General features: G+C 41.3%; 1 protein-coding gene across 2 annotated transcripts in view; it reads right to left on the minus strand.

Annotated features, from left to right (window-relative positions):
• The window catches only part of dlg4a (discs, large homolog 4a (Drosophila)), a 68,831-nt gene extending 46,360 nt beyond the window's left edge, over window positions 1-22,471 (minus strand). Inside the window, exon 1 of one of the 2 annotated variants that reach the window (XM_030100180.1) lies at window positions 22,195-22,471. In XM_030100180.1, the coding sequence (XP_029956040.1) occupies window positions 22,195-22,224 (30 nt within the window). In that variant the 5' untranslated portion in view covers window positions 22,225-22,471. Of the gene's footprint in view, window positions 1-10,652; window positions 10,755-22,194 lie in introns of those variants that run through there. The other variant, XM_030100179.1, reaches the window with a different exon arrangement.
• Between the last annotated feature and the right edge of the window lie 1,215 nt (window positions 22,472-23,686).

The raw sequence follows: 23,686 nt of genomic DNA on the forward strand, positions 1-23,686 counted from the left end.
AAATCAGGACATCAAGACGCAACCGGTGGGAACCACTGAAGGGCCTGCTTCCACAGGTTGACAACCCAGAATTTATGACCTCCATGGGAAAGCAGCAGGCAGGTGACATGTTAGGAAGTGACTCATTTTTAATCGATGAACTATTAAAACTTTCTTTTATTCAAGTGTCACACTTGCTCCTGAAGACTGCAAAATAAGTCTTTGTTGCAGACCCCTGCCATTGGTTATGTTTCTTTCGGAAAGACGGAGTTTAGACCTGAAGGCAGAGGTGGGATTGTTGCGGCTAAATACCTTCCAGATATGCCTGGTTTTCTTTGGCTTTAAAATAACTCTCAAATATCAGATAAAAAAGAAGAGAAAAGATTTTTTTTTATGACTTCCTACACCCAGCTGGCATGTGTGTGAGAACAGCAGGAGGGAAGTGTGCGAGTGTGAAAATGACTGTATAGACTGTACATGTCGGTGTACGTTCAACCTGTTTACTGTAGTGCAGTTACATGGCAGCAACTCCAGCTTGAATACACAAGCACAACAAAGTCAGATTGCCACTAAGTAAATGAATTCCACCCATGAATGATGCCATTACTATTCTCTCCACTTCAACTCAGCATCATTGTAAAACTCACAGATATCATCATCATCATCATCACCATTTCATGCACTGCATATATGCAGTATGATATTTAGATATGTAAATGTAATTAATTTAATTCATCCATCATGCCCATGTGCAGCACAGAGGGATATGACTAACAGGATCAATAATCATCATGTACACAGTGTAATTTCTACCGTTATACTACACTGTAAGTGGCTTTCCTCTTCCATTACAGCATTATGTAAGTGTGGGAGTCACATGGCAACCTGAACCTCAGTGCAGCATTCACATCCTTTCTGTGTTTTTTTTTTTTGTATTTGAAAGACAGAGAGTGAAAAAAGAGCGTGAAGAAAACCCCAAAACAGTGTTTCCATGACAACCTCTGCAGGGGGTGGCCCTGTCCCTAACAAGCAGTGCTTCCGGTTACCATATCTCTGATATACCAGCGGCTGATTATCTCCATTAAAGCTGGTGTCTCCTGATTTTACTACAGCATGAAAAATACCAGCAAGATGCACACGTGACAGCTCATTCTCATATAGACAGGGAATAGAAAGCACCGCTATGACTGCAAGAGCAGCTCAAGCGCCAAAAACTGTGCTAAGCCTTCCCATAAGCTTGCCATCTTTTCTGCTAGCCTTGGTCGCCATCTTTGAATCTTGTTACCAGTGACTGAGAAGATGTGAAAAAAATGGTTTACTTTAAAGCCGGATTTGGGGCCATTAGAAAAAAAAATAGATGTGAAGGTGTTATTTATCTATGAATGCATGCAGATTCAGCAAAAAGCAGTGAACTGACAAATATCTGAAGTGCTTCAAATGTTTTTAAATCTGGGTCACCTTTTGTAATCAGTCTTCCCACGTGTAAAAATACCGGCAACCACAACAAAGTTGAACATTAAAATGTTTTATGCTAAACTGAACAGTGAGTAAAAACACACTTTTGAAACTCCTCATCCGCATCAGCGAATAAATACAACTACTAGAAACCTTCAATAATACAAGAGCATCTCTAAATACACTGCAAGGTAATCCAGGTTTTTGCTCTGCATGAAGCAGCTTTAATGAGACGTGGCTATTCTGATGGTTTGTCACCGTGGTTTATGTTTGTGGCTGTGGTTGTATCTATGGTTCTCGCACTCTCCACTCACTATATGTTCTAAATATTTGGGGGAGACGTAGTCCCACAGAAATACCAGAACTCACACCTCTCCAAACATGCATCATAGATGAGCCTCCTTGAGCAGACATGTTGTCAATTAGAATCTGTAGAAATACTCACACATACAACCATGTATACAGGTGAACTTTTAATCTTCTATACCCACATTAAACAAGAGGACTAAACACTATCTGTACTGACATAGTATGAAAGAAAAGCTCAACTGGCCTCACTCCATTACAGGGTTAACCTAGAGGGACACACAGTCGCACAGTCTCCCACACACACTTTCCACGTATTTCCAATTTAAGCTAAACAGTTATCCAGGGTGTAACGAAATATTAAACTCACCAAACAATACGTAATACGATACAAGACTCACGATAGGAAATACTCATGATACAAATTAAAAATGGGAGAAAAACACCTGATGAATTTGATGAAAAGCAATTTGAAAGCATAAATTGGACAGTGTAATTTTTTTTCTGTATAATAAAGAAAGAATGAGATCTGAAGTAAAATTTATCAATGTCACTGCTTATTTTTATTATTGTTTCTAAAACATGAATGACAACATTATAAACTTTGTTCTTAGTAGCGCTTTTATACTTTTGGTTCAAATTAAGGCACCCCCCCTCTAATAAACTGGTCTTTCAGTCTATTAACTATATGCATAAACAGTCAAACATTTTGCCATCCTCTTCTATTCTCCTCTTTAAAATACACAAGTTATTTGTAGATTTCTAGATAACCTATGGGCAGTACAAAAATGAAAATTCTGTTACCTGTAGAAATACAAATATTAAAAATATTCTTCACTTTTTTCCTTATGCAGAGTTACACAAACTTGCAAAGGTTATTGCTCAACCCAACTGAACTCAACTTTATTTATAAAGCACCTTTAAAACAGCTGCTGTAGGCACAACATGCTGTACATAGTCATCAAACTTAAAATTGCAAGATAAAATACAATAAGAACAAGGAAAATAATTAAAGACATCAATAAAACAGTAAAAACAGGAGCAGAGTCTCAAGCCGATTTAAAAGCCAAGGAATAAAAATGTGTTTTAAGATCTCTTTTAAATATTGACAGTAAGGAGGCCTGTCTGATGCACAGTGGCAGCTCATTCTACAACTTAGGGGCCATAATAGAAAAAGCTCTGTCCCCTCCAAGCTTATGTTTGGACCTGGGGACCTCCAGGAGCCGCTGACCAGCTGACCTGGGGTGTAAAGGTGAAGCAGCTCAGAGAGGTAAGGCGAGACAAGACCATTCAGAGATTTAAAAAAAAGAATCTTAAAATGAACTGTAAAGGGGTAGAAAGTGGAGGAAGGTCAGGATTGTGTTCCGTAGTGTTTTGGACAAACTGGAGATGTGCAAGAGACATGACAGTTGCTGCTTGTTTATAGTAAAAATAAATAAATAAATACTGCCTTTTATTTCTTATTTAGACTACAATACAAAGGCAAACATAAAACCCAAAGGTGCTTTGTTGTTGTCAACAATGCCAACTTCTTTCTTGAAAAGGGAAATTAAATCTTTGTCAGGGCTGCAATCTACTGCCAGCGATATGGACAGTTATGCATATTTAAAAGTTATTTCTGTTACTAATTATATAAAAGAAAACAGCGTGGTTAAAATAGGTTTAACATTACATAAGTTTCACAGACACATCACATTTATTTTGTCATCTCTTTAATTATTCGGTAAACGTTATGAATTTGGTTTTTAACGCCTCACCTTGTAATGTCCAAGCCGCCGTGAACGTCTCTTGAGTGAACACGGAGCGACACGGAGCCGGAAAGAGATCGTTTCTGACTAATGTTGGCCTCAAAGTAAAAACTTTACTGCATCAAAATCAACTCTGCTGGCCATATCTGCCTAAAATAGCTGCAACACTTCGAAGAAGCGTCCACAATCTCCTCGTCCTCCATTTTCACATGCTGCTAAGGTAGGGCGAGACGGTCAAACTTATCAGAGCCAGCGCATTTTCGTGTTCGTGAAACTTTTCTTTATTTCGACTTCTTTTCTTCGTTTTTTTTTTTTTACTCCGCGAAATGTCATATTTCATCGAACCAGTTACCCTAAGCAGCATATCTGCAACCCATCCAGGCTACTCTACACAGAAAAACCTCAACCTAATCAAGTCATTGTGTGAGTAAATGTGATTTAGTCACACTTCTCTTTCATATTTGAAATGTGGTTGTTTTGAAGTTGTAGAGCACGAATGCACAGTGCATGGAAACATAATTTATTACAGTTCAGTCAGTGTTTTGCTTGATGTATGCATGCTGATATCATGGCAAAAATACATTTGTCACATATTGTGAAGTCCTACTTGTAAATTGTGAGTTTGTCATATGGCCATGTAGTTTTTGCAGTTTCGTGTCTGATGAGCCCAAGTGGCAATGAAGGTGCTTGACACAAATAAAGCAATTAAATTCAAATAAAAGGCTTTTAGCCACTGTGCTGCCCAGGTTAGCCATCATCTGACCTGTAACTACAATGTAAATCCAGAATTGTATTTCTATGGTTTGCAGCTTCATGACTGACTTACTGGAATCTCTGGAATCAAACAGATGTCATAGCTGGTGACTCATTAAAAAACTATCAAGATAACAAGTGAATCCTTTTTTACCACTTTATATTTGCAGTGGGAGAGTGTGAACTTAGCATTACACATACAGCCACAAAATATAACAACATCTACTCAAAATAAGACAGATATGTGATTAAAACTGCATATATTTAATCGTTCTCCAGTGACAGAGAGATTCATTAAATCTAACAGTCATCATAAAGGCAGAGTGGTGTCAGTCTGGATCACGGCAGTATTTTTTTGCTCAGCTTGAACCTGTCCTCTAAATGGTACAAAATATAATTCAATGACTATGTTAATAAGGATATTTAACTACTTCTACATAGAGAAAGTGAACGATAAAAACAATATATCTTAATTACGAGGATTAAAATGTGTTTCACACTTACTCGACACGTTATCGCCCTTCTCTAACCTGCAGAGCTCAGCTACTGTGACACTGAAAGAGTCGAACAAACACAACTGGGAATCTCCCGAGGCTCCAAGACCGCATCAGCTCCACTGACTAGGAAAACACCCAAGGTGAGAATTATAGTATTCACACCAACACAGAACCTGCGATATCTGATTTCTCTCTGTTTTAGCGTTTGATTTAACCCTGAGTCCCTCCAAAAAATCTGGGCTTGTCCAACAGCACACAGCCAACTAAAATATTTGCATAATATAAATGTAGTTTTCAATTAGAAGAAGAATGTCAGGGAAATCTAATTTGGATTATTGGCTGTAATGACAAGCCATTGCTGTTTGAATAACATATAGTTTTCTTCTTTAAAGCACACACGTGACAGATATATTTTAGTTCTGGGGTCACATGGGGTCAAATTTGTTCTTACTTGGGCCTTTGCCAAATAAGCCAGTAATGTCCTTCCTTCCATCCAACCTTCTATTCATCCGTGACGGAAATGCTATGAGAGTGCTAAACAGCATACCGCCATGCATGTTATTGAAAATGCGTACAGAAATTGGCTTCCCATGCAAGTACTAACCAGGCCTTTTAGTGTCTGAGACCAGACGAGGTCTAATAAATAATGACGAGTCAATATATTAAACAAGTGTGAAGTACATTTCATTATTACTGCACTTCCTCTACCTCAAAAAAAAAGATAAGGTTAATATTCTTTTCTGCAATACCTCAGAAGACAAGATTTCTGTAGCCTTAGTACCCCAACTAGAACTGTCTAGAACTGTGTTAAACCTAAAACCTGGATCCGTTGGATCCTGAGCGACAAGTTCAGCAGCAGCACCCAAAGGTTACCGTACAGGCACGCTGTAGTGCTTCAAATCTAACATCTCTGCTTCTGTCTCTTGCAAACGCATCCATCTGTAAATTCTACATGTCCAAATGGAGTCATCACCAACAGTGCTGACTTGGATTCATGCAATATTCATGAAGCACAGCGTGCATGTTACATTTTCAGCACACTTCAAAAGCCAAAAAAAGTGCAACCCGAAGAAAGCACTTGGTTTTCTCCTTTAGTTTGCAGCAGGCATGTTTGGAAGCAGGTATTAAACAGTTAAATGGAGTGCTTAGGGATGATTATCTGCACCATCCGGGAATGTGATGAGAACATCTCCATCATCTGCACTGTGATGCTGAAAGCACACCAATCATTCTCTTCCTGTGGTGGGGATTGTCTCTCAGCAGCCACTGCTTTGATCCTTTACAGTCAACACCTTAGTTTTTTTTTTGCTGTCACAGACTGCTTGTGCTGTGCCTCCTCCCACATAAAGACAACAGCAGTGTCCTGTCCACAGGCCATCCCCCATCAGCTGTACAACCAGCGTCTCCATGCTTCTGGTTGCTTCAATATCTACATTACATTTGCCTGAAGAAAAGTTATTTCACTCAGTCGTTATTCAATCTTCATACAATCAGTGTGAATCAACTTAAAACTATGTCTTGATTCACTTCTCCAGACCACAAAGTACAGATGCCTTTTGCTATGTTAACAGTAAACTGTGTTTAACCTGGCTGGACCTGAGGCAACATTTGAGTTGACCTCTGTATGATGTTTTTGTGGTTTCTGTGTGATTCTTCCTTGAAAGCTGAATGAACATTATTCCTCGCAGCTCCATGCTCATGTCACGGTCTTGCTCCGGAGGGAGAGCTGTGAACATGTTCCTCTGGGTCTTGATGGGTTAAAAAAAAAAGAAAAAAAAACTTTCCCATGTAGTGACTAATATAGTAGTGTTTCCATGTGCTTGTTTCATGCCGTGTTTCCATAGTGTCGACAAGCTTTTTCCACGGTTTCTGTGGCAACTGTGGCAGCGAGCTTCACCGAGCTATTCTGATAGCAGCCGATGGTGGCTGTAGCATAGTTTGGTTGAGACTAGTTTAATTTTCTTTGCCCAGAGGTATGACTGCAGCTGTTTCTATAATTAGAAAGAAAATTTGCATTGTGGGATTTTGCATGTTTTCCAGTGTGACCGTGACCAGAATTCAGTGGAGTTTACTTTGTGGGCATTACATCCCTAATAATTACATAATGAATCAAATGTGTTGTTTTCATTCATTTGTGCCTGACCTAACATACAGCATATAACATATAAATTCATGACCTGGAGTAAAACTCAGGATCAATGAGTAGAATCACACTCCTGATCTTATTTTGTTGCTCTCTAGCAATCCATTGTTAGTCATGGCTGCTGCTGTGCTGTTGACTGCCAGACAACCTCCAAGCAAAATGAGCAGTTGTCATGATGGATTGCCTCCTTACTGACTGCAAGACAGTCATAAACATTTGGTGAATAAACCATAGCGTAATGTGTATTATTTATTTGCATTAAAGCTCACATTAGCTGGACTGTTCCATTTCACTGTGTCTGAGCACAGTTACATATTGTTTTATGCTTTTAATAGACTCATGAAAGATTTTTTTTTTTTGTTGTTTTTTTTTCTTGGAGTCACCTCTAATGAAACACGCCACAGAGGCTCAGGTCACCACTCATAATTTTGGCCCGGCAAAGAGTGAGCACAGCGGGGTATCAGTCTGGTTGGCCACAGCTCAGCTTCTGCCCGAGATGATTAAAAAAAATGGAGCCATCACTTGCTAACAGGTACATCTCACTGGCAGCGCTCACGCTCCAGTAGCCAGCATTGCTATTTAAAAACAAAAGTACAAATGTGTGGCACAGGGGGCTTTATAGCAGAAAACATGAAACATGAACAAGAATCGAGTCCAAATGAACTCGACTAACATATGGTCAGTATTCTCACATAATGACAATGATACTGTGGTGCAAGATTCAGCGGATATTGATAAAAAAGATGTGGCGTTACTTTAGTAGTTACTGAACAATTATGATGTTATAATGTAGTGATCACAAAGAATTTAACTGCAGTGACAAGAGGTGGTAGCTAAACAATTACCAGCATGCCGACAGCCCAAGACAGACCTTTGAAGGTAAAGCTAGTATTCATTTAGTCAGTGAACGCAGCACAGCTACTGTGGAGAAGGAAACTTTGTCGATCACTGAAGTGAGCAGAAAGCGTATATGGAGCAAGACGGAAACACACAGCAGCTCCACAGTTGGTTTATTTGCAGAAGTTATAAGAACAGAGTTCCTGGAAACATCAGTAACTGTAACTGCATTATTGATTAGTCTAGTAGTTGTTAGTTAATCGCACATTGCTTCAAAAAATAAAGTTGTTACACTAATCCATTACTCAATATCACAGTTTTGCCAGGACTGATCACAACTGCAAGCACTTATTTTCTGAGATCTGGTCTGTGGCACAGAGTAAGGAGCACAAAATTAAAGAAATTACTCATTTTTTAAAACAATTGTGTAATTACATTCATTCGTTATATGAAATTAGTGTTGAACTAATTACCACCCATGCATGAGAGCCTCTTCTTTCTGATTGATATTGTGCTATAACAGCTATCCCACTAAGTACCATGATTATGATCAAACACTCCAGAAATGTACCAGTTATTTTGGGTCTCTAAAAAATAATTTGAGTCATTAATCTCCCGACTATGAAGTCCTGTAGTTAACCAGCAACAGACAAATATGACAACCAGCACCTCCTTTTCCTCATTGGTTGACAAGGTGACCAATCAGATGACTCATAGCATTCACCACTGAGCTGTAAATGTTAATACAGTGGAGTGAGGTTTGAAAACTTGTCTGAAAAAGTTCAATTATTTTTTTGCCGTTACTTTGAGCATAGTAGTAATGCTCGGTTCTCACAGGCTGTAAGAAGCTCATATTTCACTCTGTGCATAGCTATCAAAAGATCAACTTATTTGACATTTTGTGTGTCAACATGCCAATTATAACTTCACACAAGAGCTGCAGTGTCATGCAGGGGATTTACATTAAGTCATATTTCTATGTCAAACACACGTGAATTGATATTAGACTTATTATTAAAACAGTGATAATTGTCGGTAGTGAAGGTTACTGTGGATGATTGATGATAAAATATCAAAGAGGGTAATCTGCTGACTCTCAGCTATAAAATCTTGTTCTTTATGTCTACATCAGATGAACTGTGGAGGAATTACAACTTTCAACCCGGAGAACCTTTACTGTCGGATTGACGGGCTGATGTTTATGACTTCAGCAGACTCCTTGTGTCTTCCCGCCATGAAATAAACCCTTACGAGCTTTTGCTCGTGTGGCTTTCTGCCTTGAAATTGCTCCTCAGGAAACACATCACATGTTGAGCAGAGCTTGAGGTCAAATCCATGACTGAGTCCGTTCAGAACAACTCAGTGTTTGTTCCTGCAACCTGTTGTTCCTTTGTCCAAACATTTTAAATCTTCGTGCGGATTGTACCTTATCCATCTGCGATGGTTCTGAGCAGCCATATATTCCTATATGCACATTTGAATTACTATTTCTGTTAGTCATCAAATCATCAATGAACTGGAGCGACTCCACAGACAGCCATCACACCGTCTTCAGAGAGTTTGACGGATGAGGCATGCCTCGGATTATGAGCCGTTTCTAGTTTTTCACACTTTGGTTCTTCCATCACTCATGCATGGATCAATCTTGTGTCTCATCTGTCCAAAACACTTTCGTATTCAACTCTGAAGGTTTCCCGTGAAACTGCAGAGGTTTGCGTCTTGTGGTGAAGCAATGTGAGGTGACACTTGTGGCTGTTGTACGTGACACGTGTGCCTATGTTTTGCAGGACTGGCACAACTTTGGCCTTCATGTTGATGCAAATATAACAGCTGGACTTAACATCTGTGGCTCCATCCCTCAGAACAAGCAGCAGGGTGTATCTGAAGTGGGCACAGACACCTTTCAACTAAATCTGAGAATTAAATTTGATTCAGATAAAGCAAATATCAGTTTAATGCCCCAAATTAAATTGATTGCAATGTGTATTCTAGTCGTGAAGCGAGTAAAAATAATAATTCTCTTTAATCACAGCCACTTACCCTTTAAATGTGTGAATCAAGCTGACAAATAAACCATAATAACCACTTCAAAGCTGTGCTGCACACGCATATATATGTATATGTGCATTTGTATGACTCTAGTTCCTGGCTGTGGAGCTGCATTAAGTGGTATCTTGGCACCATAACAGTGAGCCAGCGAGAGCAGAGGCTCATCATATTTTCTTAGCTAATTAGAGGTGGAGGATTTCTCTTTCCTGTTCAGTGTTTTCATTTTCTCCAACACAGACAGCTGCTTCTATTGACTGCATTAAAGGTAATGGCACTTATGAAGCCTGGACATGAGAAGACGGCTCATTCCCAGCCTCCTGACCCTAATTTTGTGTCCATAAAATGTTTACTCTCAAAATGAAATGACCTCTTTCAAGTGATGACGGTTAACGGGAAGATTTACCTATTCACTATAGGATAACGGTCTGCTTGTTCTGGCGTCCTCAGAAGGGCAAATATCTGAATAATATGCACATATAGAGACACAGCCTCTCCAATTATATAATAAAACCGGCTCATACATAAATCTATGATGCATTAATCAACAAGTCTGCAAGAGTTTTACTCCTGCATGTCTAAACACACTCACTGATACATACACACCCACATGTGCCAGGCTACGTTCATACGTAATACCCAAAGTGAATGATTAAGCACACATACAAGGAGAGCACAAGCCTTCCTCACACACGTATATCTCACTAATCTATGACAGTGGAGCGCACTACAAGCATGTTCGATGCAATATGCACAGATGAAGAAACAGACCGCCCCCAAGACTGCCAGAGCGACTCGCAGTCTCTGAGCTAACATGCAAAACAGAGAGGCATCAACAGAGAGATGGAAAGAGAAGGACGACGCAAGCGGAGAGGTGGATTTACCTACCACACACGGGCAGAGAGAAGGGAGCTTAGTGCGGCCCTTCATGAGCAAGAGACAGAGGAAAAACAGCCTCCCAGACACCCGCAGTAGAGGAGGAGAGGGATGGGGAGAAAGAGAGAGAGAGAGAGAGAGAGAGAGAGAGAGAGAGAGGGAGGGAGAGAGAGAGAGAGAGAGATGGGAGGCTGTGGAAGGGTAAGGGGAAACAAAAAAGAGGGAGGGGGAGAAAGGGAGGGGAGGAGGGGGGGGGGGGGGGGTGCTGTGGGAGACGATAGGGGAGAGTTTTCCTGGAAGCCAGAGTTGTTGGTGTTGGGCATATCTTGACGTTAAAGGCAAGGGTCTGAGCGGAGAGGACCGGCAGCCCGCTCCAATCATGACTCATAAAATATGTTTGCCACTGCTGGTGAATGAAGGAAGGGACGAGACTCGGAGACCGAGGATCAACCTGCTGTATTATTTTGTTTCTCTCCCTCCTTCTCCTTCCTCCGAAATAAACACGGCACGCCGCTCTTTGCTGCCTCTTTGACACACTGTCAGGCACACAGGCGTCACCAAACATGCGCACTTCAAGCGTGAGCCAAGCATTTGAATGATGAACATTTGAAATGAGAACATTTTAACACGGATAAGTCCCTGACTGTTATGCAACCACTATGTATTTACATATTTATCTCTTTGCAGCTGGCGCTTTTCTTTACTATAGCAACAGTTAAACATCTTATCATCGATCAAGACCAAAACTGCCAAACACTTATTTACATCCTAAAATGAATGTATAAGATAGACAGTATTGTAGATTGTACATATATATATATCACAATTTATCACTTCATCAGTCTTAACGTGCTTCACACGATCAATCACATCGACCTACTTGCATTCAATCATTCACACATGCACAGAGCAGCTGTCATTCTTGCCACCTACACACACGTACTACGAGGAGAAGCTTAACGGGTTTAGTGTATTGCCCAAGGAAACTTCAGCACTTAGACAGGATGAGGTGTGGGATTGAACTACCAGCACTGGAATTGTAAGACAGTCTGCTCTCGCAAGTGAATCCATAACTATTTGATTGACACTCAGGATAATATGACTGTTTGTTAGAACACTCGATGCATTGTGGTCAGATGGTTCGATCAAAAGAAAAATATGACTTGAAAGATCAGCCTGATTTCTTTAAACAAAATACAGCCACAAGAGAAAAGTCTATTTGATCCTATGTAACACACACTTCCTGATAGATATTTGTCTGAATGTTACATAATAGAGAAGAGACGCTTGAAACATATAATGAAAAATATAGCACGCAAAGGACTCGATGGACTTTTGCCGCTGAAACATTACAGTCCACTCACTGAGTTTCATCACTTGTTCGAACATAATTGACACCACAGGTAAAAGGATAAATTGTGACTTTGCTCTCAATTTCATCTCATAGATCCCGTGGTGCCTTCTTAACGTGCTTTAAAACCTTGAAAGTGTATCATTTAAGTAGTGATGATTTCAGTCAGTGTGCTTTTTCTATGCATTGATCAAACACGATTGCAGCTGGCTCTCCTTTCCCTTTGCAGTTGCTCTGAACTCTGAATCAAGTTGTAACATCTGATGTCTGGATCATTTCTAAACAGAATCTAGGTTTAAAGTACTACTGATAATCACCAGAACTGTCGAGTGGGCATTAAGGTTTCTCCTAAAGAAAGGATTTTTTTATGGTTTCTGAAAAAAGAAATCAGAAGCTATAACCTGCCTACCATACTCTTTGGTGTAAATCACGCATTCATGTGAGCTACAGTTGTAGTTTCCCATCATTGTTTTCCGGGATGCCTCTAGATTATGTCAAAGAAACACTGCAGATCCTCTCTCTCTCTGCTGGAACCTTGAAATTAAAACACTCGTCAGCTTCCTCGATCTGCAATAAATCCTCAACAGTGTTGTGATTTTCTTTAACATGTCCAAATTTAATTGTGACAAACTCAGACCAGGCAATATCTCAGAACCTCTGATACCCTGTACCCACTGGGAACCACAGAAATACAACAATACCATAATAGAAAGTTAGAAAATGAAACAAAACTGTTAGAAGAAATATTTTACTCTGAAACAGCAGAACCAACACCAGTGTTGTATGTATGTAGTATACCTTTCAAAGTATTGAAAGGATTTGTATGCCTGTCGTTTGCTGACACAGGCATCATGTGCAACAGAACAGGCATCAATCAGTCAAACTTTATTTTTGCAGCACTTTTCGCATTAAAAGAAAACACCATGAAGTGCTTTCTCCACAAAGAGACACTTTCCATAAAGTCTTACACTTTTGTGATGATGAATAACATTCCTGTGTCCACGTCTGAAATTTCATGTCTAATCTGGAACTTGATTCCATAACTGACAACCTGCAAACCGCATGCAGTCCAGGTTGTTCTTTGTGGCTGCTGAGCTAATTTCCAAAAATTAATCGATAATTAGTTTCACTGGTTATAGTGGAATCATTTTAAAACACATTTGGACCAGGCATCAGCTGAAATGACTCCAAATTACTGTATTACTGTTTATTCAACGGTTAAGAAAATAAATATTGAATACATGCATGTTGAATCACAGTCATTAGGCCTTTTCATAAAGTCATCTCTCATAATTTCCATAGGTCCTTTTAGTGGAAGTACTCTGTCATAATTTATCTCTCTGGCATTGAGGAAGGAATTTACTTTATGGTAATCTTCAAGCCAGCGTAGTTACACAGGATGACTCATGAACGACATACATTCCTGCAGTAAAACAAACATAGTTTATGATGGAGATGTGAAAGTCAATTTTAATTAAAGAACGGTGTCGAAGCGTCAGAAACAGTTGATGTAGTGCTTTCAGTAGTAATAACAGACAAGTGATTTATCATGTCATTTCAAGGTAGGGTTCTGTTTAGGGGAAAAAAATAAGCACTCATTTATAGATGTAGCAGAAATTAATAAGTAGCTACATTAATACAAGCACTTTGGCCCATTTTTCCATTCGTGTGACTTGTTTTTTGGATGGTCCTTGCCTGTATTTTGCCAGTAAATTAATATTTTGTACATAGTTTAGTTACAGTGGGAAGGAGTCTAAGCGTTGTTGCAGCACTTTCCTTCTGAGGCCTTGTCTCTTTGTGCTACATGGCTGTATTAAAGGGGAGGCAAAGCTGTGTGGGGGGAATAAACAGAGTAAATGCACCATGACCCCACTGGACTGTTTTACAGTGGACTGCTGTTGGGTGATGGATGGGTTATGACACCTGCAGAGGTTAGGCCCAAAGCCCTGCTAGACCTCAGCGACACACTGAGCCGCGGCTTCTGCATCAGCTTCAATGTCTGTGACTAAAGACAACTGGAGCACATCGTGACATTTCCATCTGGAATGAGGCCTGATAGAAGAGTGTCAAATGCGGAGTAACCCACGGATCCAGCCGCATAAGACCAAACATTAATTTTCTATTCTCCGCATTCATGAGCATTCTCTGCTGCCGCCTACACAGAGGTCATCCTCCTACCTGCACGCTGTAGGCTTCACATTATCAACACCCTTCAATGGCAGGGCTCTCTCTCTCTCTCTCTCTCTCTCTCTCTCTCTCTCTCTCTCTCTCTCTCTCTCTCGCTCCCTCCCTCTCTCCGTCGATCTCGCTTCCTCTCTTCTCCTCTCTCCCTTCCTCTTTTCATCTCTATTCTCTCCATGATGATACCCCTGCCATGTTGTCATGGCAACAATCGGGCCCTGATTGCTCGGTTGCTAGGCAACTGACATCACCTATAAGAGGAACATGAAGATACAAAGCCAGAGACAAACAAATCACACAAAATATGTGTGCTTGTACACTGATGTGTTTGGCTGTGAGCACATCTGAGTGTGAGACCCTCGTGGTGTTATTAGCTCATGATGTGTCTTTTGATCAAACGCTTTGTGTCTTGCGAGGTTTTGGATCCGCACACGTGGGCTCCTCCTCGGTGATATCATTAGAGTTAGTCAACTTATAATTCAAATGCGATGACCGCTCTGGGCATTCTCCTGCAAACAGGAGGTTTAAAACCAGACCTAAATTTTAGCTGACACGATGACGGGTCATTAATAAGGTATGCTTTATGAGTAAATAACAACAAATTTCAGATTCATACATTAGATTAATCATGAGGAAACACACAGGAGCTCTACTCAGTGAGCGCTGTTTGTGTATGTCTTCCTAGGTTTGGACTGATGCGGCATAGCTTAGCATCCAACAACACCAGCTGCTGAAATTTGACAATATCCCTGTGCCAGGCTGTCATTGACTCCTGCGCTGTAGTTAAACAATGTGCCACAAGGTGTCATTGTGTGCTGTGTTGAGACAAAAAATGATGACAGCTCTCTAAGAAAATCTGATCCCATTTGCAAAGCTAATGCAAGTGCTATTCATATCGATGATATCAGCAGTGTCATTCTTGTTTATGCCTCATGTCTCTGTCTTCCTTTTTTTTTCCAGCACATCTAGGCTCTTCCTTTTATATGACATATGTTGGTTCTCTGTTCATTTTAACTAAACTGCTCACAATGTGGCTTCAGTGCTTCGTCAGAGGATTATCTGGTGTGCTGTTGACCCTCTTTGACCTTAGCTGTTGATCTAATAGGGCGGGCGGAGCCTTTTCCTTTAAATCTGCTAAAATCTTCGAATATGCATAATTAATAATATTGATTTTGATATTGTATGATCTCATGTACACAGTTACAACAAGAGCTTGTGGCGTCTCTTGTCCAATCAGCGCTGAGCAGGCTATAGCTGTCAGCCACTGTCTTCCTCATGGTCCACCATAGCCGGCTCATGTTTCACTATTAGCTTTCTCACTCAATGAGAGACGACAGAATCTCCAGCCCAAACAACCCATGATGGATCCAATTTGTCACCTGTCATATGGACAGTTTCAGGACGGACAGTGATACTGACAAGCAAAACACTGAAAATAAGCGACAGACACAGTAAACAGGGCGGATTTCACATGTCTTCCTTTTGAAAACAAAAGTCATTAAAAGGCTTTCATGTTTTTGTCATTGTTTTTGAAATGAATTGTCTACTGTTCATACTGGTCATGTAACGTCACTTTAGTTAAAATAATAACCGGCAATCATCAATACAGCAAGCATGAGGGCTTTAAAGCCCCCGCAAAGAATGTGTCAAAGGATGCTTTCAGCTTGTCCAATATCAGCACCAAAGAAGAAGAAATTCAAGTCCTTCAGTTTCACAGATAGAGATATGATCAGATATATAGAAAAAACACATTTCTGACATCACAGCATACTAAAATAACCACCTATATAATCTAAACATTCAGGTTAAAGTTCAAAGCAAAGGAAGAGGCTGTGTTCATCGTCTCTCTGAATGAGACTGAGGAGCGGAGTGAGGCAGGAGACAGCAAGCAAAGCTTGGAGCACAGATTGTGTTGTGTGCGTTTGACAAAGAGAAGCTCTCAGCAGCCTCCTTGCTGGTTAAAGCCCCTGGCGGGGGTGATGGGCATTATGAAGTGGCTGAAATATGCTCTTATGGCTAAAATATGAAGTGAGCCGTCACCACTGTGAATTCGGCAAGTCCAGGGCGACGGATGGACGTTTTTGTTGAAAGAAAGCCTTTATTTTCAGTGACTCAATTCTTCTTAGTCATGACCACTCTGACAAAAGTTGCAAATTATCTAGTGCATCATGGAGCTTCTACCTCCTGTTTGAATAAACTTTACACCATTCTGGTGACTGGAATAGTGCTGCATCCTCAGTGCAGAAGCCACTCGTGCAAAAGCAGGACGCCTTGCAGCTTGTGCGAATTTCTGTCTGATCATGTAGGTGTGTGGCTTTCTTTCGGGAACGTGGTTAAATGTGTGGGCGAGTGGTGCAATATGCACTTAAGGACGAAACAAAACCACGGATAACCTCAGATATTCCCACTTATTTCTTTGCGAGCGTGTCGATATCGAGCTGTCCGCTGAAATGACGACACAGAAGTCGAGGAGGAGGGGAACCGAAGCAGCTATCCGCATATTATGCCGTCTCCGTGATTCCTTCTCTTGTACTGTAGTTTTGCATGTGCCAGCAGAGAGCCTCATCGCTGTGCAGCCGTGGCATCAGGCTTGTGCCGGGGCAAGGCCTGCCTCGCTCGCTGTGCCCTGGGAGCAACTTGGCAGGATCAGTGTCTCTGTGGCTGCATACAAAGGCCTGATGGATGCTTGTGCCCTTGAGTGGAGATCATTTGAGCTCTCCACTGGATCACTAATCCTTACACACAACTCTCGGTCTCGTGTGTCACACACTCGCTAACTCACACACGACACAGTGTGGTTAATGGACACTGGTTAAGGTGGAAGAATTCTGAGAAGGGTTTTTTTTTTGTTTTTTTTTTTTAGCTTAACTCCATTTTGAAGACTCGATGCAGCTGCTATAAGACTGTCTGACACACAAAATGATGCACATATTCACTACATATATCATAAAATCAGCTGGCAATACAAAAAAAAAAAAACGATAAATTTGAGTGCTAACATCCATTCCCAGGCAGAGGATGTTCATGTTGGAGCATGTAGCCATACATGAAACCAGTAATGTGTGCACGAGGCTGCTGACTTTGGCTACATCTTGTCAAATGTATAATTCATTGGCAGAAGCACTAACTAGGGAAGCCTCGAAAGTGCTGAAGAAGAAGGCAGAAGGTAGGCTACCGAGCAGAGAGCAGGGAGAAGAAGAGTGGGCAGAAAGAGAGGAAAAGAGGTAAAAGGAGATAACGCAAGGATGGGGCTGGAGGAGAGGCCTGAGTGAGGGATTACAGAGGTGAAGGAGGCAGAAAGGACAAAAAAAAAAAAAAATTATTGAGTTGGAAATGTGAGAGCAGAGAAGTGGAACGAGGGTGACAACAGGGAGAAGAGTGATAATCAAAGGAGTGTAAGGCAAGCTAAGCAGGGCTGAGGCGGAAGGAGGCAGCAGAAATACACTGTATGTTCCCCTTTTGCACACAGTTTTTTTTCCACTCATTTTCTGGAAGATTGCATTAAGATGAGCTCCTTTTAGAGCTTAAATCCCTTTTTTTCCACTGTGTGCACCATCTTTGTTCTTCCTTCTCTGACTCAGTGCCATATAGGGAGAGTCAAAGGTATTGTCAGGCTCGCAACCAAATATAAATCCTGTGACGTCTCCTCAAGCTGATATGCCCTAATATTCCAGTTCTGAGTCTTATGTAATAGCATATCTGTATGATTCATTGGTATCATATGTTGCAATTTATTGTTTATTTCTTTCTGAGATTATAGTGTAGGAAGAAACAGAAAATTACATAAGCCGTTGAAAAGTCCAGCGCAACACTCGGGAGGATCTGTTGCTTGAACTGAAATGTCGAGTGTTGCCGGGTCATCTGTGGCTCTGCAGTCAATTCCAACTCCACAATATCCAACTCCAGCAGTAAGAACCTGATGTGACCTCAATCTTTTTTTTCCACTGGGACATTTTTGGAGTTAGACTTGCTTTAAAGCTCATTAGTAGACGAGGCATCTGCGGCTATTCGGTTTTGAACCCCCGTCTCCACGCGTCCATGTGTGGAAAGACGCTGAATCCCATCTCGCTCCCAACAGTGACCTTGCTCAGCAGACGTCACTGTTGGTGTATGATTTTTTTTTGTGTGGACAGATGAGTCGATAAAGGTGATGGAGCATGGAGAGATCGAATCTGCTTCAGCTGTAAAATGCACTATCCAAATAAAGTCCATTTAGCATTCAGTCTGTGAATTGAGTACGTTTGGTATTTAATGTTGCAACTTATAGACACCGAGTCCAACTTTGTAGTGGCTTTAAGGGAGCATGTACTATTTTCATTCAGTGGGAATGGGTTTTTTGATTGAGAGAAAAGACACTTGGTCCAAAACAAACTTAAATGATAATTCAAGTTTATTCAAAGTTGCCTCATAATTCAAAAGAATGCCTCCATTGTTTGGATGGAAATTTCTGTAAACTAAGACTGTAAGATTTTTATGCCTAAAATAATCTCTCCTCGGTATTAAATGGTACAACATAACGTAAATTCTGGAAATTAAAGGTGCAATAAGTGAGAAATTTACTATAAAAATAACCTAAATTACTGCCATTTTTCACCTGTCATCGAAGAAAGATTCCCTCTAAACCATCTGTCGTCTCCTTCAACAATTTCTTTGTCATTTTTTTTTACCTTTCAAAATGAGTTGTTCCTAGACAGAACTTTGGTGGGCGGGGCTAGATTGTCACGCTTCCTGGTTCCAGAGCCTTCATTTGCGAGTCCCCGAGTTTGCCAAACAAGCAGCACAACATTCCGTATTTCTGACCGCACTGTCGGTCGTGCGCTGAGGGCCACCGGCTGTGCGCACGAAATGCCGGTGGTGTGCGTGTGTGATTGTGATGCATGAAGCGGATGTGTGTGTGTGTGATGCGGATGCGTGATCCGCGAGTGACGTCGGTAGCAAGGGCAATGCGCCTGAACTGTCTAAACTCACTTTATTTCTTCCATAACTGGCAACCTGCGTGACGCCCTACGAAGGGGAGGAGGAGGAGAAGGGAAGTAAGTTATGTTGCGTAATCTTACTTATTGCACCTTTAAATAATAGAAATACTACCTCTTGAAAAATTGAGGAATTTGCACAATTATGGAAACCATATATAATCTGGAAAATAGCGACATGACATTCAAACTATGAATGTGTTCTTTCTTGTAATTACCAGTGTTATGTACATGTTACATGGTTGTGTGTATGTAAATATATGTGTGCATGAGTCATTTAGAGCATGTCTACCAGGTGTGAATGGGAGTGTGTATGTGTTTCGACCTTTTGGTGTCATTTGTTTGGTTTACCTTTCATTATACAACTTGAAAACCAATAAAAATGTTGGATAAAAAACATGAAATAATGCCTCTTCTGAAAAGAAAATCAAAATAACAACAAAGTGAAATCTCTCTTTTCAAGTATTAAAAACATATGTGAAAAATATATTCACGTTTGGTCATCTTCAGCTGGAACATCTGGAGTGTGGGCGGCAATGCAAACATGCAGCAGTAGAAGATACTTCCACAGTATTATCTCGATTTTTGTCAAAGAAATTTTGGTATAATTTTACTACTAGCGCTTTTTATATTCACTCATTGAATTGCAGTAATTTGGCCAGAAAACATCATCTCACAGGCAATTCTGGGTGAATATCCCACCAACACCCACAGCAGTCCACTGGAGGATGCAATTTTGGCTTCAAAGCCAGCTGGGTGAAGCTTGTATTTAGTGTTATGGTGCTATTAACCCAAATCAGCACTGAGCTCAAACTGGTGCGCTCCGCACAGTGCTATCGGATACTTGTCACTCACTTGGCTGCTGTGGCTTTCACCCACACAGCAAAACTTTGCGCTCAGAACCTGCACGGGGAAGCAACATTGTTCACATAACCTGTTATACAGTATGTGGGAGTCACCGAACAGCTCACTCCTGGAGCCGCTCGCCCATCATCTGCTACATGACGGCAAGCCACACTCCTCACCTGCAATGCAGCCACCCTCCATTAAAGTTTAATAACTCACATTTAAAGGAATACGCCAAGTTTTTGGTTAAGCCAGATGGCGTTCATGTCAAGTAGAAAGACAGATTCATCGCCATTTCATTTGTGAATGTTACACTTTTATCGGGAGCAATGCTTTTTAATAGTCAGAGTTTAGCTCATTTAGCTGAGTGTTGCCTTTGTAGAGTGTTTATATTCGCGCTTAAAGTTTGCACTAGTTCTGAAGGACAACCGCTGGTTGATCAAAGATCCGCTTCAGTCGTCCACAAGATCAGTTCTTTACTCACTTTTGTTCAGCAACTTTCCCTTTCATAAACTGACCATCTGTCTCACAAGTTCTTGGCAATACTCTGGCTTCCTTTGCCAGCTTTACAGTAAGTCTTTTCTCACTTTGATACTGATGCAGGATTCTTGCAAGTTTTGTAAAATATCCACTGTTACCAACTGTGGCCTTTCATTTAAAGTGATTTTTTTTTTTTCTCAAGCTACCAGAATGAGTCACACTCAAGGCAAATAAGAGGCATGATGGGTTGATGTTGCAGACTTGCTGAGATACCTTGACATTTTCTTCTTATCCTTTTTTTTTTTCTCACAAAGAATTTGTCACACTGTATCGTGTTAGGTAACAAAAATAGAAATGCAGAACCGACAGGCACTTATCAGCGAGAAAGTTACCTCATTGGAGGAAGATCATGTGAAATCATGTCAAATTTATTTTATTTCCGAATTTCATGATGAGGAGTTTCATTCCTTATAATTGATGTGCTACATTTTGAACCTGTCCTTGTCTGACTACACCTACTTATCTATGTTTAACTGACCAATAATCCCTGTTGCCACGGAAACCGCGAGCTTCATAACCAAACGAATGTAATGTGCCACAGTTAAACACAAATTTATGTAATCCTGAATAGGACCAGCTGCATTCACGTCTGCTCTACAAATACCAAATAAGCCCAAATAAAAATGTCATATGATCACATGGCTTCCTGCAGTGTGTGAGAGCTGCTGCGTGTCTTTGTGTGTCCCGTGAATTTCCTCACTTTTTGTCATCACTTCCTGCCAGAAACCGTATCCAGGTGCTACAGTGTATTGTTCACCTGCTTCTGAACCAGCGGGTCCATCAGGATTTCAGAATGAGATTCCAGCCGTCTGATCAAACACGCTGTGACCCCAGGGCTTGTCTGCGTTAAAAGATTTTTCATTTTACTCTTTATTGCCTGATTTTATGTGTCGGACTACCTCAACGGGGCTGCTGACGCGGAGCACATGTGTATGATATAACACGTCGCTCATACACCCATGTGTGACAGCCAGATGTGTACAGGAGCACAGCGGGTAACTCTCAAACGTGCGCCTTTGGCTGAGGCGATCAGAAAGCGGCTAAAAAATATAGGGGTATTAGCATGCAGAGAACCCTCCCGTGGTCTCTCCCTGACATATTCTGCAGTTCTGGCGTGACACAAAGCCCCACACAGGCTGCCCAAGTGCAGGTTTTTCCTCCCGCTTTTACTACATCCACGCAGGTCAGCCAGCCCGTGCACACACACACACACACACACACACACACACACACACACACACACACACACACACACACTCACAAAGCATGACAGGGAGTAGGAGATGCAGGGAGAGTGGGAGAGAGGGTCATCCAGAGGAGGAGATATCAAAAAACCATTCAATCCACACAGCTGCTCAGCTCACACTCAGCTTCTTCCTGGATGTCATATTCCCCAAAAAGAGCAGGAAAAAAAAAGGAAACGCTGTCTTTGTGTCACACACAAGAAGTAATGACATGTAAATAACATAGTTCTAACTGGAGATGACAGAAAGATGAGTGTTTCCTTCTTCTCTGTCTTCAGATACAGTTGTGGCACCTCTCTCACTCTCTTTCTCTCTCTCTCTCTCACACACACACACACAAACACACACACACACACACACACACACACACACACACACACAAACACAGAGCTAGAGTAAGGAACAACAGATAGGCTTACCTTTGTAGTCACAATGCAGAGGCAGTCCATGGTACTTAAAACAAAATATTGGGGTGTATCTCAACCCCCCCAACCCCCCCACGACAGAGGGCTGAGACCCCACACCCCTCTCCCCAGCCTGCCCCACTCCTGCGCTCTCACTCTCGTCCTGCCTTTCCCCCCTTTTCTCTCCTTCCCTGAGTCTCTTCTTTGACTAACTGAACCAGCGAGGGAAAGAGAGGATGGAGGGAGGGGGAAACATGAAAAGGGAGGGGGAGGGCCACAGGGAAATAGAGAGAGTGAGCGAAAGAAAAGAGAGAGGAGAGGAGAGAGGGTGGTCTCGGAATTTAGTATGAGAGAGAGAGTAAGAACGGAGAAAAGGGAAGGATAGAGTATAATCTGGGGGGTTTTTTTTTCTTCCAGGGGAGAGAGGGATGGTGGGAAAAGAGCAAAGATGGGGTGAATACGAAAAGATGAAGGAAGGGGAGGATGAGATGGGAAGTAGAGGTGGTGGGATTAACAAAAAAAAAAAGGAGGGGGGCTCACAGTGTGGAAAGGAAAGGGAAAAAGAAAAACAGAATAAGACAGCAAAACGGCAGAGGATGGAGAGGAAGAACTGAGGGAGGGGACAGTGAAGGAGATAGAAAAGGAGAGGGAGAGGAGTGGGTGAGTGTGTGTGTGCGCGCGCGTGTGTGTGTGTGTATGTGTATGTGTGTGTGTTTGCGCGCGCATGTGAAGACAGAAGGAATTAGACCGAAAGAGAATGTGTTGAGGAGGAGAGTGTGAATTACATATGCATCACAGAAACAGAGAGCACCAAGCGCCGAGCATGAGCGACTTAAAGAAGAGCAGATCCCCTGAAACTGGAGTTTTATACCCACCGGATGAAATAACGAGACTTAAAACACATCAAGGTTTTTTTTTTTTTCTTTTTTTTTTCCTGCTTGTTGTAGCACTCTGCAGCTGTTGCCTTAGCAATGGTGCAGTTGTTGCCATGGCGATAGGAAGGCTTGTTGTTGTCATATGGTCACCCTTGTAGTGCTGAGGACTGAGTCAGGAACTCTGCATTGGATCTACACAGCTGTGCATCACATTGTGTGTGTGTGTGTGTGTGTGTGTGTGTGTGTTTGTGTGTGTGTGTGTGTGTGTGTGTGTGTGTGTGTGTGTGTGTGTTTGTGTGTGTTTGAGTAGCACAGGATGGAAATCTATAATAATCACTCAGAATAATCTGACAGACGATTGAATCATTATTTAGTATTTTCAAGACGAATTAATCACATAGCATTTTTGAAACTGCCAGAAACTGACCACAAACAAAACTGTCATGTAATCTGTAGTTTGTGTTAAAATCTTTGTCAAGATGAAACATAAAGCTGTAATGAAATCTCCAAGCTCATCTCTGTACACTCTGCCTTTAAGACTTTGGACTGTACCACTTGGGGTTGTGTAAGGGGGAACGTGTGCTTTAGTGTCTTTACATCATCAGTTCTATAATTGTACAAATCCACCCCTC

This window comes from Salarias fasciatus, chromosome 10 (assembly GCF_902148845.1).
Source record: "Salarias fasciatus chromosome 10, fSalaFa1.1, whole genome shotgun sequence".
Classification (NCBI taxonomy): domain Eukaryota; kingdom Metazoa; phylum Chordata; class Actinopteri; order Blenniiformes; family Blenniidae; genus Salarias; species Salarias fasciatus.